Source organism: Lagenorhynchus albirostris, chromosome 9 (assembly GCF_949774975.1).
Source record: "Lagenorhynchus albirostris chromosome 9, mLagAlb1.1, whole genome shotgun sequence".
Classification (NCBI taxonomy): Eukaryota; Metazoa; Chordata; class Mammalia; order Artiodactyla; family Delphinidae; genus Lagenorhynchus; species Lagenorhynchus albirostris.
The window spans coordinates 25,366,103-25,388,043 of NC_083103.1; the positions used below are offsets into that span (position 1 = coordinate 25,366,103).

General features: G+C 38.1%; 1 protein-coding gene and 1 pseudogene across 3 annotated transcripts in view; one reads left to right on the forward strand and one right to left on the reverse strand.

Moving 5' to 3' along the window:
• Positions 1 to 21,941, forward strand: part of LOC132525886 (copper transport protein ATOX1-like) — a 25,798-nt pseudogene continuing 3,857 nt past the window's right edge.
• PRRG4 (proline rich and Gla domain 4) overlaps positions 12,977 to 21,941 on the reverse strand; it is a 16,687-nt gene continuing 7,722 nt past the window's right edge. For all 3 annotated transcript variants that reach the window (XM_060159459.1, XM_060159458.1, XM_060159457.1), the window contains exons 4-6: positions 21,657 to 21,705; positions 20,513 to 20,645; positions 12,977 to 16,698 (exon numbers count right to left, since the gene is read on the reverse strand). In XM_060159459.1, coding sequence (XP_060015442.1) covers positions 16,464 to 16,698; positions 20,513 to 20,645; positions 21,657 to 21,705 — 417 coding nt within the window. In that variant the 3' untranslated portion in view covers positions 12,977 to 16,463. The remainder of the gene's footprint in view (positions 16,699 to 20,512; positions 20,646 to 21,656; positions 21,706 to 21,941) is intronic.

The following is a 21,941-nucleotide window of genomic DNA, read 5'->3' on the forward strand; positions in this document are numbered from 1 at the left end:
ATGCCAAAGCACGAGTTCTCTGTGTACGTGACCTGTGAAGGCTGCTCTAATGCAGTCACTCAGGTTGTCAATGAGCTGGGAGGAGTTCAGTTTGACATTGACCTGCCCAACAAGAAGGTCTGCATCAACTCTGAGCACAGCATACACACTCTGCTGTAGACCCTGGGGAAAACAGGAAAGGCCGTTTCCTACCCTGGCTCCAAGTAGTGAGGGCCTGGGCCTCCAGCCTGCAGAATGGACCAACGTAGACACAACTCTGATCCTCTCCTGCCTTCCAGACAGATCTAAGACCTGGCAATCCTGCTCAGTGATGGGAGTTCCTGCAGAGACCTTCACTTGCCCTGCTCCTCTGTAGCTTCCCTGCAATAAAGTCCAGCTGCTTTTGCTGGGGCAGGTGAGTGGGCAAGAATAACCAATATGTATCGAATACATATGTGCTAGGTCCTGTGCTATGGGCTTTGCATGGTTTATCTCATTTAATCTTCAAAATATCCTTACAATGTGGGTCACTATTATTTCCATTTTATAGGAAATTGAGGCTTAATGACATTAACTGCCCAAATCATATAAACTAATATAAATTGATAAGAGTGCAAGTGGAGCTTCAAACCAGCTATGTTTGACTCCAGAACCCAATAGGCTTGGTTAAAGTGCTACTGCCAGGTATCTCCACTAAAGAGTTGCTATGTTTTCTTTTATAATTAATGAATGTTTTGTGGGTACTTTAAGACTGTAAACTCCTGAAGCATCATTCCTTCACCACTGGTTTTAGTATCTGTATTAGTTTCCTGTGGCTGCAGCAACAAATTATCACAAACTAGGTGGCTTAAAACCATAGAAATTTATTGTCTCAAAATTCTGGAGGACAGAAGCCCTAAATCAAGATGTCTGCCTGTGTGCTCCCTCTGGAGGCTCTAGGGGAGAATTCTTCCTTGCCTCTTCCAGCTTTTGGTGGCATTCCTTGAATCGGCTACCTCACTCCAGTTTCTGCCTCTGTCTTCACATTGCCTTCTCCTCTGGATGTCTTTTTCATCTGTCCTTTATAAGAACACTTGTCACTGGATTTAGAGTCCCCCCCGGGTAATCCAGGCTGATCTCATCTCAAGATCCTTAACTTAATGACATCTGCAAAGACCCTTTTTCCAAATAAGGTCTCATTCACATGTTCTGTGGATTAGAAGGTGGACACGGCTTTTGGGGAACCACAAATCAGCTCACTACAGCATATCCACTGATGATTCTTGATGAAATCAATTATTATTATGGTTACCAAACTGTAATTTTTGTAACTCCATCCTTTCTTCTATAATAATTAGTTATCATTCTTCTACAAGAAGGAACTTTTCTTTATCTCCTATTTATCTACCTATTTATTTCAGTATAGATTCATGAATTTTTTTATTCAATGGAGTTGTGCAGTATAGAAATAACTTAGCAGGTTCAGGTTGTCCAAACCCTGTGTATTCCAAAGAAAGGTTTGGCCCTTGCCAGGCTCCAGGGCCATAACTTCTAAGCACTTGGAATATCCTGCCTGTTAAGAGTGGTTTTGTTTACCTAAGGCCTTGGACCACACTAGATAGCTATGCTAACAATGTGATTTATGGTGGGGGCTTTGGACCACACAGTATCAGTTGACCACTGGAGGGGTTAGAGAATTAAGGTCAGCCACCAGGGAGTCAGCCATGCCTATGTGATCAACCTCCCCCCAAAAAAAACAAAAACCCTGGACACCAAGGCTCAGGTGAGCTTCCCTGGTTGGCAACACATCATGTGATAAATGTCCACAGCACTCCACTGGGAGAACACAACTTCAAGCTGCACCTGGTCTCCCTTAGACTCTATGCCTTCTTCCATTATTGATTTTAATCTGTATCCTTTCATTGCAACAAACTGTAACCATCAGTATAACAACTTGACTGCCTTGTGAGTTCTTATAGCAAATCATTGAATACAGGGTGGTCTTGGGAGTCCTTGAACACAAGATTATAATCTGTTACCATATTTATTTATTTTGATGTTCAAATAGTGCCATATTTGGCCCAATACCCAAACATTTAATTACTTTAGTATAATTCCTCACAATAAGTAGCCATGTGAACCTCTTAAACAGGGAGTAAATGATCAAAGCTATGGAAAACATTCCCTTGCCCTTCCTAAAGTCCCACCCCATTCCACATCTTCAGCCTGGATGGAACATCAGTGTATCAACATGAGAAGTACAGTCCCTTCATAGGTTTACACACATACACACCACCACCACCACCAACAACAACAACAAAAAGAAAAGAAAACAATATTCCACTACTTATACTCCTGTTCTGGTTGTTTGCAAACACAACTTGAGGCAAATATCTTCCAGAGGTTTTGCTGCTGGAGGATTGAACCTCAAACCAAGGGTGGTAGAGCATGTGTTCTCAAGCCTCCAGTTTCTCATCTATGGCCTAAGAGTAGGGCACTAAAGCACACTCTGCCTGAGCAGAAATCCCCCTGCATAGCTGGTTTATATCCTCTCCCTTCTCTTGTTGCTTCTCTGTTCCCTTTATCACAAATCCCCAGATATGGTGGTGGTAAAGGAAACTTGTTGGGAGAGATCTAGACTTCACCTAATTGTCGTGCATGTTAATGTTAGTATATGTATATTAACTACTAAACGCATCATTACCTGGTATCAGATTCAATTTTGTCAAATGGGATTTCTCCGTTACTTAAGATCCAGATACAGTAGGCTCAAACATCATGTGGAAGTCCAAAACCCTCTAACAATTTTCTGCAAAGTCCAGGGAAACTTATAGTCTCTTGCTCAACATGTCTTCAAGTTTCTTCTGCTTCCATGAGTTGTTTCTCTGTTCAAGGGAGAAATTGAAATTCAGTCTCTTTATAGAGTTACACACACACACACACACACATACACACACACACACACACACACACACTCTCATAGAGAACATTTTTGAAAGTAACAAAGTAAGCACAGACTATTCATTATCCTAGTTTTATTATTTTTATGCATACTCATCTTTTTTGCTACTCATGTAACGTGGCTGCTTACTCACAATGTTAAAAACTCAGAGGGAACATTGATCATGACATGTTGTAGCAGACTCCTCTGGTGCCCACATCACATCCCTTGGCTCACCTCTGAGACAGTCCTGACTTACCTTGTGTGCATAGCAGCCTACCCCAAGACCCTGCCATGCATCTTTCTGCATTCTGCTTTCTTGGGCATCACTGGAGCTCCCCAGAATGCAGGGGAGTTTGTATTTCCCCATCAGGAGAAATCCTCAATCAATGGAGAATGGATGTCCAGCCTCCCAGCTTCCAGATGGGCCGTTATGGGAGGCATTTTTCATCCTTCTCAGAGAGTGGTCCTTATAGAAGTGAGCCCCTGCTGCCGACAACAGCAACTTTGATAATATGCCCTTTGGTTTGTTCTCCTGTCCTGCCTTTCTCCCTTCACTGTCATTCTTGCTCCCTCCCAATTAAACTACCTGCGCCCAAATTGTTCTGCTTTTGGGGGAACATGTCTTATATTATTGTTTGATATAACTACTTAATTTTAGTGTTGTGATTTAAATTTGTAGGTATGAGCTGTCCCAAGTCTTAGTTATTGAATCTTCTCCTATCAGCTATGGATTGGCTAAGGGGACAAGGCAGAGTGAAGGAAAGAATGTTGCTAAAAGTGCTAGAAGCCACATCTTGAAAACATGTTCAAGAGGTCAGAACTTGGACATTTCCAAAGAAGTTATGATACAAGGGTGAAACAAGTGGGCTGGGGTCTTTAAAAAAACAAAAGAAAACAAAACAAAACTGTAGTCCTTCCTAACAAAAGCTTATATGCCCACCCCCACCCCCCAAATAAAAACTAAAGATATACTCTTTGGAGAGACAGAATAGCATAATGCTTAAGAGCATAGACTCTGGAGCCAGGCTACATTCACTCAAATACTGCTTCTGCTGCTTACTGTGTGAAGTTGGGTAGACTACTTACCTTCTCTGTGCCTCAGTCTCCTTTTCTGTATAATACCTGCCTGTAAAATTATTACTTAGTAATAATACCTGCCTCATAGAGGTATTAAGAGAATTAAATAACAGTATGTGCTTGGAACAGTGCTTGGCACATAGTTTTCAATTATTTTTTAACTTTTTATTTGGACATGGAGCAGAATAAAGAATAATACAAAGCATATCCTGTATCATTCATTAACATTTCATAAATGCTAACATTTACTACATTTGCTTTCAAACTCTCAGGCACACCATTCTTCTCAACATCATACTGGAGGTTCGGCCAGAACAATAAGGTGAGAAAAACAGAAAGAAAAAAATAAAACTATGTTTATTTGTGAATGTCATGTTTATGTCATAGGAAATCCTAAGGAATCTATTTTAAAAAGTAGAACTAATAATTGAATTTAGCAAGATCACAGGATACAAGGTCAATAAGTAAAAAAACAATTATATTTCTACATAGTAACAATAAACAATTGGAAATACAATTTCTAAAAATTGAGATACTCACAAATTCTTAATTTCAAAGTATTCAATCCAGTGGCTTTTAGTATATTCATAAGGTTGTACAACCATCACCACTATCTAATTCTAGAACATTTATAACACCTCAGAAAGAAACCTCATGTCTAATAGCAAACACTTCTCATTCCCTCCTCCCCCTAGCCTTTGCCAACCATTAATCCACTTTCTTTATGGACTTGCCTATTCTGGACTTTTCATATAAATGGAATCATACAGTATGTGTGGACTTTTGTGTCTGACTTCTTTCACTTAGCATAATGTTTCCAAGTTTCATCCATGTTGTAGCATCTATCAGTACTTCATTCCTTTTTACAGCTGAATAATATTCCATTATATGGATATACCACATTTTGTGTATTCATTCATAGGTTGGTAGACATTTGGGTTTTCCACTTTTTGGCTATTATGAATAATGCTACTATGAATATTTGTATACAAGTTTTTACGTGAATATGTGTTTTTAATTCTGTTGGGTATACCTAAGAGTTAGAAAATTAAATTTTAAAAATAGCATTTTGAATAGCATAAAAAGACACAAACTGCTTAAGGATGAATTTAACAAAATATATGCAATCCTTGTATACATAAATCTATGAACATTGCTGAGAAATATTTTCAATATCTTGAAAAATATATTATGGATTGGAGGACTCATAATTGTTGAGGGTGATTCTCTTCAAATTTTTCTATAAATTTAATGCAATTCTAAATTCCCCAAAGTATTTTGATTTAGAAGTTGACAAGCTAATTCTAAAATATACACAGAAATGCAAAGTGCTTTGAATAGCCAAAGTAATTTTGGGAAAGAATAAAGTTGTAGGACTTACACTACTTCTTTTCAAGACTTACTACAAAGCTTCAGTGAGCAAAACAGTACAGTATTGGCATAAGGATAGACAGAGATGAATGAAACATAAAAGAGGGCCCCAGGTATATCGTCAATTGATTTTCAACAAAGATTCCAAGATAATTCAGATAATTAGGTGGGGAAAGGATAGGCTTTTAAACAAATCTTGCTAAAACAATTGCATAGTTGAATGGAGGAAAATGAATCTCAATCCTAACTTCATATATACACAAAAATTAGACTTACATGTTAAAGCTGAAACTGTCAAATGTCTAGAAGAAAACAGAGGGAAATCTTTACAATCTTGGGGCAATGATTTCTTGACAGGGCACACAAAATAATGAACATAAAAGAAAAGCAGATACATTGGACTCCATCAAAATTTAAAACTTCTGCATTTTGGAAGACACTGCTAAGAAAATGAAAAGGCAAGCTATGACTAGGAGAAAATATTTGCCAGACACATATCTGACAAAGGACTTGTATCAAGACTATACAAAGAACACTTGTAGCTCAAAAGTAAGAAGAGAAACTAACCAATTAAAAAATGTCCACAGATTTGAATGAGCACTTGATAAAAAGAAGATATGCAAATAGATAAGCATATAAAAAGATACAAAAATTAAAAATTTTTTAAAAAGATACTCAAGGGCTTCCCTGGTGGTGCAGTGGTTGAGAGTCCGCCTGCCTATGCAGGGGACACGGGTTCGTGCCCCGGTCTGGGAAGATCCCACATGCCGTGGAGCGGCTGGGCCCGTGAGCCATGGCCACTGAGCCTGCGCGTCCGGAGCCTGTGCTCCGCAATGGGAAAGGCCACAACAGTGAGAGGCCCGCGTACAGAAAAAAAAAAAAAAAAAGATACTCAACATCATCAGTCATCAGGGAAATGCAAATTAAAACCACAATGAGATACCACTACATTCCACCAGAGTGGATAAAATTAAAAGACTGTAACAGCCAGTGTTGGCAAGGATGTGGGAGCCACTGGAAACTTCATACGTTCCTGTTGGTAATGTGAAATGGTTCAACCACTTTGAAAAATAATTTGGTAGCTTCTTATAAAGTTAAACATACGCCCATCTATTACCAGCAGTACTACTCTGAGGTGCTTACCCAAAAGAACTGAAATTATATGTCCACACAAAGACTTGTAGAAGAATGTTCATAGTAGCTTTATTCACAAATACTATCAACAGGTGAATAAACAAATTGTGATATACCAATACAATGAAATACTATTCAGCAATAAATAGGAATAAACTACTGGTATATGCAACAATATTCTGCTGAGTAAAAGAAACCAGACACTAAAGAATACATGTCATATTATTTGATTTAATATATAAAATTCTAGTATAGGCAAAATTAATCTATAGTGACAGAAAATAGGTTGGTGGTAGCCTGAGGCTGGAGAGTCAGGGAATTGATAGGAAAGGGGCAGATGGGAACTTTCTTCAGTTGGGATGATTGCTACTTGGGTGTCTACATTTGTTAAAACTCATGGAACTGCTCGGTGAAGATGGCTCCATTTTATGGCATGTAAATTATACACCAGTGAACTTGTTATATGTGTAAAAAAAAATCAGAGAATACAAAAGTGCTCTTGGAAATTAAAAGCATGACAATCTAAAAATGTTTAATTTAATAGAGTTAGAAGTTAAAGTATAAGAACTTATGCAGAAAGAAGAATGGCTGGAGGAAGAAATTGGAAATAGTGGATCAATCCAGAAAGTCCAATATTCAACTATTAGGAATCATACAAAAAGTAGAGAAAACTGAGGAGAAGAAAGTGGCAAAAAATTATACAAGAAAGTTTTCTAGAATTACGGGGCACAGAACTTCACATTAAAAGGAGGCACTTGTTGCCATGAACAATAAATGAAAACCAAGGCCCAGGATTGTGAATTTGAGATCACCAGGGATAAGAAAATTTGCAAGTTACCAGAGGATGAAAACTAGACCTCAGGAGACAAGAACAAAAACAGGGAGACCAGTGTTATGAGTGAATTGTGTCCTCCTAAAATTTTAGATTTGAAATCCTAACCCTTAGTATCTCAGAATGTGACTGAATTTGGAAATAGGGTCTTTAAAGAGGTAATTAAGTTAAAATGAAGTCTTTAGGATGGGCCCTAATCCAATATGACTGGTATCCTTACAAGAAGAGGAGATTAAGACAGACGCAGAGAGAGAAGACCGTGCAAAAACAGAGAGAAGATGGCTAATCCACAAGCCAGCTAGAGAGGGCTCAGAAGAAATCAACCCTGCCAACACTTTAATCTCAGACTTCTAGCCTCCAGAATTGTAAGAAAATAAATTTCCATCGTTTAAGAAAAAAAAAAAAAAAAGGTTTCCCGAGGGAAATAAATATGTCAAGAAATGGAATCAGAACACTGTTAGAATTCTTAATGGTGATTAGATGCTAGAAGATGTTAGAGCAATATCCACATTATGCCAAGTAAAATGATTTTTTAACCTAGAACACTACACTTAGCTAAATTATAAATCAAATTTGAGAGTACAGAAAACATTCAAGGTCATGCAAGAATGAGGGATTTGATCCGCTCTTTTCAACTACTTTTCCTTTGGGTGTGCCTTAGCCGGCTAAGGAATAGGACCAATTTCTCAAATTGTTCTCAATATTATAATCTCTGATATAAGTACTTTAATCTGTTTAAAGCTATTTAATGCTAGGAATTGTTGGAAAATGAACAAGAATGAAATGAAATGAAAATGGTAAATAATGAAACATTACAAAGTTTTCAAAAGCTGTAATAATACTACTATTAGGTGTTAACTCACGTTTACATAAAACTTTGCAATTGAAAGACTTTTAACATGGTCAGAAGAAATGAAAGATCCTGTAGAGCAGTGGTCCCCAACCTTTTTGGCACCAGGGACCGGTGGCTTCCTGGAAGACAATTCTTCCTCGGATGGTGGGGGCAGGGGATGGTTCAGGCAGTAAAGCAAGCGATGGGGAGCGACGGGGAGCAGTAGATGAAACTTCAATCACTCGCCGGCCGCTCACCTTCTGCTGAGCAGCCCGTTCCTAACAGGTTCGCGTTCTGGTCCGCTGCCCAGGGGTTGGGGACCCCTGCTGTAAAGTAAGCGTTTGGCCTAGAGGCTGGCACATGATAGATCCTTATGGTCACCCTAAGGTGATCCCCAATGATCTCTCACCTCTGGTATTCAAATCTTTGTAGAATCTCCTTCCTTAAGTGCAGGTGGAAACTGCAACTTTGTTCTAACCAACAGAGTATAGCAAAGATAATGTGATGTCTCCCTTGTGATTATGTTACATTACATAAGGCTTTATTTTGCTAGCAGACACACTCTAGCCATCTCTCTCTTGGCTTGATGAAATAAGCAGCGGTATAGAGGAATCCCATGTGGCCGGGAACTGCTGGCGGCTTCTAGGAACTGCAAGTGGCTTCTGGAGCTAAGGTTGGCCTCTAGCCTCCAGTCCTTAAAGGCCTTCAGTTCTACAGATGCAAGGAGATGAATTCTGCTAACAACCTGACTGAGCCTGAAAGTGGATTCTTCTACGACACAGCCTGCAGATGAGAACACAGCCTGGCCAACACCTTGAGCGCAGCCTTGTCAGACCCTGAGAAGAGGACTTGCTAAGTGGTGCCTGAACTCTTGACTCATAGAAACTGTGGGATAATAAATGTGTGTTTGTTTGAAGTCGTTACATTTGTGGTAATTTGTTATGCAGCGAAAGAAAACTACTACAGTGCTCAACAAATGTTAATTGATTTGAAATGTAAATGAGGTTACGTCTACTGTCTAATCGCCTTCTTTCTGACCATCCTCTTGGTTCTGCATTGTTTAACCCCTGCCCCACGTCATCTGGTTTGTGACAGGAGATTCTGATTGATCTTGCCGCCCGCCTTGGGATGATTCTTGATGTCTGAAGTAGAGAGCTGCTAGTTTTTCTGCCCAATATCCGCTTGCCCCTGATTTAGTAACAGCATCATCTTCTTTTAGGGAACTGTCTCTCTCCAACTTCCAATCATGGTATGCTATCCTCTGGATACAGGGTGGGTACATGAACCAGGCCTGCCCACTCATTGGCCCAGCTAAGGTCATGTGACCCAAGCATGGCCAGTTAGAATCTTGATGGTAACCTGTGGGCTTTGGATGGGAGAAATTGCTTCTCTGCAGTCACTAAGCAGGTATAATGTAAGCCTGTGGCTGTGCCTTCCCCTGAGAATGGAGGAAGCCTGTGGGCAGCAGGACAGTGTTAACACAAAGAAGCAGATTTTAGAACTTGAGATATTAAGTCCCTGAGGACAGTTCCAACTGCAGACTTCCCAGTTTTGTAGACCAGTTTGAATTAAGTTTTTGTGACTTTCAACTAGAGTTCCGACTTATATAGCGTCTTTTAGACTCTGCCTCCTAATCTATTTACCGGTGACCCTGACATCATTTCTTCTGGTCCCTGAGTGAGAAAAATACACTGAGTCAGCAATGGACTTGACAATCCTGCATTAACTTTGTAAGGACATTTCTAATCACCCTCACCTTCCAAATCTCTCTGGTTTTAGCCCTCAGAGTTGTCCTTCTTAAGCATATTTAATAAGCTGTTAGGACAGGTTCTATCTTTAGATGAAATGTGGCTACTCCACCTAGTTTTTTAGAGTTTGTGTCTGTGTTTCATTATCTTGTCACAGCAATCAAAATCTAGGAGATATATACATATATTTTATAACATTTTTTTAGAGATTCATATATTTTGTTTTTGTTTTTTGGCTGTGTTGGGTCTTCATTGCTGCGTGCGGGCTTTCTCTAGTTGCGGCAAGCCAGGTCTACTCTTTGTTGTGGTGCGCAGACTCTTCACTGTGGTGGCTTCTCTTTGCTGTGGAACACGGGCTTTAGGTGCATGGGCTTCAGTAGTTGTGGCACATGGGCTTAGTTGCTCCACGGCATGTGGGATCTTCCCAGACCAGGGCTCAAACCCATGTCCCCTGCATTGGCAGGCGGATTCTTTTTTTAAAATTAATTTATTTATTTTGGGCTGCATTGGTCTTTGTTACTGTGTGCAGGTTTTCTCTATGCGGCGAGCGGGGGCTACTCTTTGTTGCGGTGTGCGGGCTTCTCATTGCGGTGGTTTCTCTTGTTGTGGAGCATGGGCTCTAGGCACGTGGGCTTCAGTAGTTGTGGCTCGCAGGCTCAGTAGATGTGGTTCACGGGCTCTAGAGCACAGGCTTAGTAGTTGTGGCGCATGGGCTTACTTGCTCCGCGGCATGTGGGATCTTCCCCAAACAGGGCTTGAACCCAGAACCCCTGCATTGGCAGGTGGATTCTTAACCACTGTGCCACCAGGGAAGTCCGAGGATATATTTTTGAATTTCTTGAAATTTTACTTATAGACTTCACCTAGTTAAATATTACATAAAACACATAACGAAAACAATACACTCTTTTTTCCTACTCTTCAACAGAATATAAGGAAGTATTTTAAAAAAAAACTTTCAATTGGTCCTAAGAAAACTTTTTGTCATAAAAGTAATTTTTTTTTATTAATACTTTACTTTTTAGAGCAGTTCAGAGCAAAATTGAGTGGGAAGTATAGAGAGTTCACATATACCCCATCCCCACACATGAACAGCCTCTCCCACTATCAATATCCCACATCAGAGTGGTACATTCATTATAATTGATAAACCTACATTGACACATCATTATCAGCTAAAGCCCATTATGGTTAACTCTTCATGCTGTACATTCTATGGGTTTGGACAAATGTATAATGACATGCTTCCACCATTACAGTATCATACAGTGTAGTTTCACTGCCCTAAAAATCCTCTGTTCTCTACCTATTCATCCTCCACACCCATCCCCTCACCCAATCCCTGACAACCACTGATCTTTTTACACCTCTGTAGTTTTGCCAATTCTAGAATGTCATATAGTTGGAATCATAGTTTGTTGCCTTTTGAGATTGGCTTTTTTCTCTTAGTAACATTCATCTAAGTTTCCACTATAGTCTTTTCATGTATTGATAGCTCATTTCTTTTTAGCAATGAATAATATTCCATTATCTGAATGTACCACAGTTTATTCACCTACTGAAGGACAACTTGGTTGCTTTAAAGTTCTGGCAATTATAAGTAAGGCTGTTATAAACATCCATATGCAGGTTTCTGTGTGGACATAAGTTTTCAACCCATCTGGGTCAGTACCAGGGAGCATCATTGCTGGATCAAATGGTAAAAGTATGTTTAGTTTTATAAGAAATTGCCAAACTGTCTTCCAAAGTGGCTGCACCATTTTGCATTCCAACCAGCAGTGAATGAGAGTTCGTTTTGCTCCACATCCTCACCAACATTTAATGTTGTCAGTTCTGGATTTTGGCCATTTTAATAGGTGTGTATCTCTTTGTTGTTTTGATTTGCAATTCTCCAATGACACGCTGTTGGACATGTTTTCATATGCTTACTTGTCACCAAAATATCTTTTTTTTTTTTTGCGGTACGCGGGCCTCTCACCGCCGTGGCCTCTCCCGCCGCGGAGCACAGGTTCTGGACGCGCAGGCTCAGCGGCCATGGCTCACGGGCCTAGCCGCTCCGCGGCATGTGGGATCCTCCCGGACCGGGGCACGCACCCGTGTCCCCTGCATCGGCAGGCGGACTCCCAACCACTGCGCCACCAGGGAAGCCCCTAAGTATCTTTTTTGGTGAGGTAGTTGTTCAAGTCTTCTGCCCATTTTTTAAATCGGGTTGTTGGTTTTCTTACTGTTGAATTTTGAGACTTCTTTGTATAATTTGGATAACAGTCCTTTATCAGATGTGTCTTTTGCAAATGTTTTCTCCTAGTCACTACCTTGTCTTCTCATTTCCTTGATTAAAGTAATTTTAAGGAGTATAAGTATTAACATTTATGGATTATTCAATTGGATAAAAAAATTTAAGGTGGTCTAAATGTTGAACATGAAGTTATGTTTAATAATAATCAGTTTAGGGCTTCCCTGGTGGCGCAGTGGTTGAGAGTCTGCCTGCCGATGCAGGGGACACGGGTTCGTGCCCTGGTCCGGGAAGATCCCACATGTCGCGGAGCGGCTGGGCCCGTGAACCATGGCCGCTGAGCCTGCGCGTCTGGAGCCTGCGCGTCTGGAGCCTGTGCTCCGCAACGGGAGGGAGAGGCCACAACAGTGAGAGGCCCGCGTACCGCAAAAAAAAAAAGAAAAAAAAATAATCAGTGTATTTATGTGTATGATACGTAGTATTACTTGTGTTTCTCTTATGTTGGAGGTACTATTACTCCTATACTTTAGTGTAACATTACTATATTTTTTTGATTTTTAATTTATGTATAGATATAGGTCACAGAAGTAAATTCAGTTTTAAGGAGTAATATATTATAAATTTGCTTCAAACAATATATTAAATATTAAAACAGTGTTAAGGAATATTGCACTTTCACAACTGCAACTAAACTGTTTAGAAAGCTAGCACCACTGGGTGAAAGATACATACAGCAATACCATGCTGTAAACATTGTTTTGAAAACATGCAACATGTTGTTCACATTTAACTCATATAATTATACGCCACTATATGAAGAATGTTTAATTGAAACAAGCAACGAATATTTACTTAGCATAAAGTTTATTCACATGTATAAAAAGTGTCTGTGATAACAAATCCGTTAAAACCAAAATATAATCAAACCTGTAGGAAAAATATGCATTCAAAAATGGGTTGCTTTTTCCAGATAATGAAAATGCTGACAAATTTGTACTGAATTGCCTTAAACTCTTAAACTGTTAGGGAAACATTTGTAAATGACAAAAAATGTTGAAGGAAACACACAATACAGAAGATTGAAGGCATCATTATATATCATATGTGTTCCAAAATGCTACACAGGCAGGATCTACAAAAGAATCTAGTTTTTAAAAAAATTACAGAAATTCTAGACACTCTTCTAGTAGTATAAATGTCACATACATTTCAAATCAAACTAGTAACTAATTTATTTCACATTCAGTTAGAACAAAAGCAAAATGAATAATATGAAATTAAGTTTTAAACAGCACTAACAAACTTTTTCTCACTAAAAAATTCTCTTGCACATATAGGAAAAGTACACACATACATAACTTATCTGAGAAATAGGAAAAAATGATTAGAATTTTACAGGCAAACGGGAAACCAGACACAGAGGACGCTGTTGCTCTAGTTTTTAATTGTTCTGAGAATTATCACCCAGCTCTGTATAATCACTCAGAGGGCACAATATTAACAGATGCAAAACTTTGACACAGTAATAATTTGTGCTCTCTTTGATTTTTTTCATCTTGAAAAGAGAATATTCTGTGTAGAATTATCTAGCCTACGGAAGGCATAACCCTATTAATGTGTACTTGTCTTTTTCTAGGCTTATTCCCTTTTCATACCCATATTACATTCATTTCCTGATTGTGATAGAGGGGAAAACTGATATACCTAACTAGAAAGCTTTGTGTCAAAAATAGATTTAATGGTTAACACTAATAAGTTACCCAGGGAAGAAGGACAAACAAAACAAATTAATCAAACTAGAAAACCCACCAGCAAAAGTATACAAGGAATAGAAAAGCGTGAATGGGACAGAAATATGTGTCAATAATTTTATATTGATATTTTCCTTTTAATTATTATAAGTATTTGATTATGGTTCTATCACATTTTCTTTTTTATATTTAAAGTATTATGAGCTCAACATTGGATGCTCTACAAATACCAGTTATTTCATAATCTTAATGATAAGTTCTAGATTTGTTCAAGTCAGAGCAACAGTTTCACACTTAATGATGGCACATGACAAATCTAGGCTACTGCTGGGGTGACAGGGGTTGTCACAGGCTCTGAAGCTAGATTTGCAGTTAGATTCTTGTGAGTCAATGGGAGTAAACAAGTTCATGGAATATTTCAAATTGTGATTCAATAAAAGATATATTGTATCTTATATATATATTGGGTTTTTTTTTTGCAGTACGTGGGCCTCTCACTGTTGTGGTCTCTCCCGTTGCGGAGCACAGGCTCCGACCGCGCAGGCTCAGCGGCCATGGCTCACGGGCCCAGCCGCTCCGCGGCATGTGGGATCTTCCCGGACCGGGGCACGAACCCGTGGTCCCCTGCATCGGCAGGCGGACTCTCAACCACTGTGCCACCAGGGAAGCCCCCGTATCTTATATTTTTAGTCATCCTAAGAAACACATGTGTGAGAATACATATACAGATATGTAATATATGCACCTATATACATTTATGTATATATGACAAATGTTTATACATTTCTCATAAAACTTAGAGTTGTCTCTATTTTATAATTTCATAATTTGAGACAGTGTAATTCTATAGATATGAGATGGGCCTAGAATAGTGTGCTTGTTCATTCTAAACCTAGCTCTCACCAACATGTTAGATTTTGGTCAAGCTATCCTTCTATGCCTCAGTGTGATTGCTAAAGTGAGTAGTTTGCCTCTGACCTTTTAAAGAGGATTAAAATAAGGGCAAAGTGCAAAGTTACATGAGGAAAAGTGCTTATGTAAGCCAAGGTATGACAAATAGTAAAATTTTTATAGGTAACGTAGGTGGCTTTAAAAAGACTTCTTCCTAATTATATCTAAATGTTGCCAGATGATTTCTTTGTAACACGCAACCAAAGAGACTGAAAATATAAAAGATAAAGTCTTTAGCAGTCTATAATGATTAAGATCTTTCTTTTATCTGCATTAAGATCATGCTGTCTTAAGAGAGAGACATACACTCAAACACACAGTATAATATGATTTATATTTTCTAAACATTTAATTTGGAAGGAATTATCAAATGCATGTGAGTCTTAATCTCACCTGTGTGAAAATATAAAACAAAATACAATTTTATAAATGGTCTTAAATAGGAAAAAAGCAATGCCTGGCAAAAAACGTAACAGAATTTTCTATTTCTCAGGAGTATGTTTTTTTTTTGAGCTCCTGCAAAGAGGAAACAAATTCACATATACGTACACACCCACTCAAATAAATTTGTGCACAAACATTCATTCCAGAAATTTATAGCTTATACTCTACTATGTTCTTAAGGGGAGACTGGTCATACATACAATTAGAAGAAAATACAAAATATAGGTCAAAATGATTACCTATGGTGTTCTGTGTCTAGACATTAAGAGATACAGGGGGTTGCTGGTAACTTTAATCAATATTATTTTGATAGCAGAAAAGTAAATTACTTCTTCCAGGTTCTCCAACTATTATTTATAAAATTCAACAAATTTTCCAGATTAATAGTTATAGTCAATACAGACAATGTAGCAATGAAAATGGGTGTGTCTACTCATCATTAATATGCACAACTTATCAAGTTGTCACTCCTAGATTTGAGGCCTGTATCTTTATTTGGTGGTATAACAACCCTTGCAAATCTGTAACATTGCAACCCTGTTCCCTCTGAAGAACTAGCTCATTAGCAAGTATTTGTTTGGTTTTTTTTAAAGAAAACTATTGACCCCACTCTCCATAATAAAACATGACTGATAGCAAGAGTTCACAATAAGAACGTGCAAAATATGGTGAATGCTATGCAATAATTTAAAATAAAAAAACAAGTGATTATATAAAGGCCACCAATTTATATTTAAATGCCAAATTCTGTGAAGTATTTCCAACCAAAAAAAAATCCTAAAAAAAGAGTAGGTCAAATATTATGACTTGGGATAATCTAATAGTTAGAAATTCTTACCTTTTTAGTATTCAATACAAGAAATCTACAAACTTTTTCTGTACAGAGGATACAGATAGTTCCCCAGTTGTAGCTGTGACACCCATAACAGATTTTTTGAACCATTAAAAGGAACAAAAAAGTGCTCTCTTCTTAACTGCAAAGATACAAAGTTCCTTATCCAGCTGATTATGATCAAGTTTAGGTCCAGGATACTAACAGATCTCCAGTGGCATAGTACACGTGCTTGTTCCTCCTTTACTCTCTGCAGTTTGTCATAAAGGGCTGAATCGACATGTCTTTTTGGTTCAGGGAAAACAAACCATTTAAATAATGTGAATGTCCTATATCACCAAGACAACAAGGTGGGCTTAGCGAGATGGGAGTGACATAGATTTTTTAAATACCCTAAACCCTTTTGCTGGCCCAGGATACGGTGGTGGTGGCGAAACATTCTGTTTTCTGGTCAGTGCCATTGCCTGTTCATAAGAAGGTAATCCTGTGTCCTCCACTGAAGGTGGCAATGGAGGCAAGACAGCCTCCTCAGGTCTTCTGAAAACGATGGAGGGAGTGTGTCTGCCCCTTCTTGCGTAGGTGGCTGAAGAACTAAACAGAGACAGCATTGAGGTCTAGGAAAGGCAGCATTTTTAGGTTAAGATGGCAATATTAAAAAATCCAACATTTTGATACAGGTGAACCCAATTTATTTTTATTGTTTTAATTTTTTGGCCGTGCTGTGTGGCTTGTGGGATCTCAGTTCCCCAACCAGGAACTGAGCCCAGTCCATGGTAGTGAAAGCACTGAATCCTAACCACCAGACCACCAGGAAAGTCCCTGAACCTGACTTATTAATATAACAACAGTTTTATTTTACCCATAAACTCTGAAAGAATCTTGATATAATGGGAAGATCAAGAACTTTGAAGTCAGTCATGGGTAAGAAACAGGATCTTGTCATTTCATAGCTGTGTAACCAGAGAGGCAAGGTAACCTAACTCAGCTTTCCTCCTCTATAAAATGGGGATAACAATAGCTACCTCAACAGAGATGTTTTGTGTGGATTGAGAAAGATGTCTTATGTAAAGCATCTAAGCAATGTCTGGAACACTGTAACAAGGACTCAAAACACATGAATTCCCTCTTTCTCCTGCTCCTGAATTAAAATTTTCTCAAAGTATGGTGTGAAACCAAATCTAGGCTTTGTTGAAAGGCAGCATACTCCAAGCCTAGGAAATTGATGCCACAGAGATAATCACAAGAGCGATGCCCGTCTCTCTCTCCTCTGTTCCCCACTGAATCCCTGCTGCCTGGGCCAACCCTCCTAAACAGGACTTCTATCATATCATTCTTCTCCGCAAAAGTCTAACCTGCAGCCTACTTTCCACTGAATCAAGTTCTAACTCCTGTGCCTCCTTTTCAAAGCCTCCCTTATTCTGGCCTCACTTTATTTTATAGCTCTCTGCTCTTGCCAAGGTAGCCTCTTTACTCTCCTCTGTATGTGCAATGAATTCTATGGTCTATCTCTGTGGTTTCACCTGCATTGTTCCCTTTCTCAGATTATTATCTTTTCCCCATTGATCTCCATTGATTTAAGTCCAACAATTACAAAAAAAATTTTTTTAATTAAAAAAAAAGCGGCCTAGTTAAATATGGCCACTGTTTTCACAAAACTCTGTCACCTACACCACCAGCCAATGAAATTTGAAATGCAACACAGGTCTGGTGTTTTGAAACTACATTTTCCCTTCTCACTTGTGAATTACAAATTAAAATTTAGACATTAGTAAATTGATCTGTTTAGACTGTGAAGTTGGCTGCCTATGAAGCATCTATGCCTAAATTAACCTCTTATAGTTATAGTTATGACTAATAAGATAATTAAAATGTATAGGTAATCCCCAACCTCTAGTCAATATTTACAGTATTCTTCCCAATAAGAGACAGCTTAGCAGACCCAAAATACTGCAAACTTTTGCAAACTGAATCAATCAATTTGCCCCTTAGAATGCCTTTTCCTTTGGAGGTTATAATGAGATCTGGAACTGGACGGAAGGAGAGAGGAAAATTGCAGAGAGAAGAAAAGAAAAAAATCTGTGTAAATCTAGGAACTGGATAATCAGCCCTTCAATAGTTGAGAGGTGACTGATAGCCTCAGAAGTTTACTTAGAGGAGTCAACACAATTCCTCCTCTGTCAGAAACCTGGAATGTATTCATGGTAGGCTTGTCACTTGCCACATTCATTAGCTTGTGACGAAAAGTTCTACTTGTTTGTTTATAGGAAACAGGAGAGACAGATGTTTTATTTGAAGAAATGAATTTTTCCACGTTGACCTTCAAAATTTAAGTTACAGGAACAGTATAATTATATTAAAGTCATTAAGTGTCTCCACAGTGATTTCTTACAAGATTGAAATCAGAAAGTATGCACCAGGAACATCTCAAATAAGCTGACAGCATTATATTATGCCTGTTTTCCTCCATAAAATATAGGGACTAAGAAATGAAAAGATCTTGTTTCCCATTTCTTGGCATGTTTTTACACAGGAATGAGACAAACTATTCTAACAATGATCTTATTTTTTACTCTTTTCTTTTTCAAATATTCCTCACCCTTCCCCCACTTCCAGACTTGCAAAATGTAGAAAGAGAACACATAACTCTGCTGCAAGAATTTCTTGGGACAATTGATGAATGGTACTTTACTAAGTATTTAAAAGTTAACCTTAACACAAGTGGATGTCTGGTTAACCTAGTTTGAAATGTCCCCTATAAAGGGTTTCTGTGAGAATCAAAGAGAGACAGTAGATGTAAAAATGACCTGTAAACAGTACAGCATTATACTGTACTAACATTAAGTATAACTAAGCTTTTAAAATAAGAGATATCCAGGTTTTCAAAATTTTATAACAACATACATAGAAAATATGCATAATAATGCACCTCTTTATTCCTCGTGTCTTTGAATTCTGCTTCTAACCTCATGCGGGAAAGAAGCTAGAAGGTTTCAGAGAAAAAAGGCATAAGGTAAGAAGGTGTAGTGGTGCAGAAAAGTAGAAAAATGAAGAAAAACCGGAAAGAGGAGAGAAGACAATGTCGAGCATGAGGACACTGAACAATGGCTGTGCTCACAGACCTTGAGGGAAATTATTAAATGTGAGGGCATACAGAGACTTTTTGGGGAAAATATTATAAATGGGGTGGAAAACAAGGAAAGATAAAAGGCAAGGAGAGTCTTTAAAGACATATTTTCCGATTTCTTCATTAACCTGTGAGTTTCCAGGTATGCTGCAGCTTGTGGAGAAGGACATATTGAATAAAATCTTAGTCAAAAGCCCTAGAAAACAGGAAGAACTTGCTCATTTCCTGTCTATTAAGTAAGGGAAACCTCTCAGCTCAAAACATAGTGACTTAAGAAAAATTGCACAAAATTTTCCTTATCTTCTCTCACTTTTCAAAATTTTATAGGATTTACAGAAGTCTCAGACAATCTTCTTAGTCCCTGCCCATGATCACATTAATGCCTCAGGGAGTTGTTCAGGAATTCCAGCTTGGGGATAGAATTACACTATACTTTGCCCCTGTCCTCTGCCCCCTTTGCTGGCATGTCCTCCTCTGCACCCTTACTGTAGGCATCCTTTAAGACTCCGTCACTTGCCTTCTGTCCTTTCATCACACTCAGAGAACTTGCCTACTCTCATGGCTTCAGCTTTTATACTCCAATGGATTTATCTTAATTCCATATCTGTTGCCCTAAACTCTTACCTTAACAATAAAGAAGTTTTTATTATGGTAAAATACGTGTAACATAAAATTTGTCGTTATAACCATTTTCAAGTGTACAATTCAATGGTATTAATTATATTCACAATGTTGTACAACCATCACCACTATCTGTTTCCATAATCATTTTATCACCTGGTTACCATCATTAGCTTCTTCATAGAATTTGAAAGTGTAAATAGGGATATATAAGCATTAATTTCGATAGCCTGTTTCGCATGTGGTACTTTTTGTTGAATAAGGTTAGTTCTTCACTTTCTCATCTCTACTTACAGATAAGATAATAGAGAAGATAATAACTTTTTATTCTAATAAGGATGTTGAGATTCTATTATGCAAACAATTATAGCCTTTATGAAGCTTTACTAATGTGCTGGAACTCAGTTAATAGTAATGTACCAATGTTGGTTTGTTAGTTTTACAAATGTACTATGGTAACATAAGATGTTAACAACGAGGGAGCTGCGTGAAGGAAATAAGGGAACTCTCTGTGCTATCTTTGTAACTTCCCTGTGTATCTAAAATTATTCCAAAATCAAAAGTGTATTTTAAAAAAAAGGCAGCCATTTTTTTTAGCCATTTAAAAATGACAGTATAGAACATATAATAGTAAATTAAATATTATTATTTGGTACTTACCCTGGATGTCGTTGCCTGTTACACTTAGTGATACAAAGATAGTAACCAAGTAATCCAAAAATAACCAAAAATATTCCAGCAGCAATTAGTCCAGTCAGAAGGCCCATAACATCGATTTTCTCTCTGTTAGCATCTTAAGATAAATCATTAAAATAACATGAATATAACAACTGAAAAGCACCACCTATGATTTCAATAAATTCAACGCTGGGTGTAAGCATGCTATTAGGCATCTAATAATTAATATTGATTACTTTTAAAAGTCTGTGCTAGAAACATGACCAGAAAAAATTTAGATACACTTCCTAAAAGCCCTAGCTCTGACTTCATTTATTTTTAATTTTTTTAAGTTTTTGACCACACTGTGCGGCACGCAGGATCCCCAACCAGGGATCAAACATGCGTCATCTGCACTGGAAGCGTGGAGTCTTAACCACCGGACCGCCAGGGAAGTCCTTAGCTTCATTTATTTTAAATGTTATATTAAATGGATGAAAGTCAACACTAAGTGGGATAAACATGTTCTTTGTTCAACTATACACATTTTGGTATTAACTACTAAGATAAATGTAGTAAGCAATTCTGGTGTAGCTATGTAATACAGTCTCCCTATAGCTGGGGCCCTACCTAGGGGGAATGAAAAAAGAGCTGTCAAACACAAACAAAACAAAACAAAACAAACCTGACTAAAAAGCAGCTAGAGATGATAAATGTAGATAAAATAAAGGATCTCCCCTCTCTAGGAGTTACTTAATTCTACCTAACAATCCTAATTTACCTAGTAGCATAAGTATTCCATTTACTTGTAATGGTAAAAAAGAAAAAAAAATTAAAATAGTTTACTATTTGAAACTAATAGAGTCCTACTTTTATTCTGTGCAAGTCTTGACTTAGCTAGACTGTTTAAAATAGCATTAAGCCTATTATCTCATTTCCCTACTATCTCACCAAACTTGATTTTCAGTGTGTAAATAGATGAATGTGGCCTTCTCTGTCTTAGATAGCCCAGTGTATAACTGAGAAATCTTCCTTGGCTGTACAAGGTATGTATGTTGTGCAACAACCAAACTCAAACAATGAAACTAAAAATGTACTATGAGAGAGGGTGGGAAAAAACATGAAAATTTATCAATTCTTGCCTTACCTGATTCTGTGGTTGGTCCTTTAATTGAATATTCTTGCCAAAAGGCCATCTAAGAGAAAGGTAAAATTTCCAAGTTTATTTAATTTCTTTATTGTCATTTCATTTGGTCTCAATGACCTAGACTAGGGGTGGTAAACGCTTGGCATGTGCCACAGGTAGGATATTAGTTCATTCATGCTGGAGGGCGTGACTCACTCTAATAAAGTACTGCCATCCACCACTGTTTCTTCCAACTCTGGAATTGGTCAGGGGATTATTGCCAGTGCTAGCTCTCTACTACTGTGC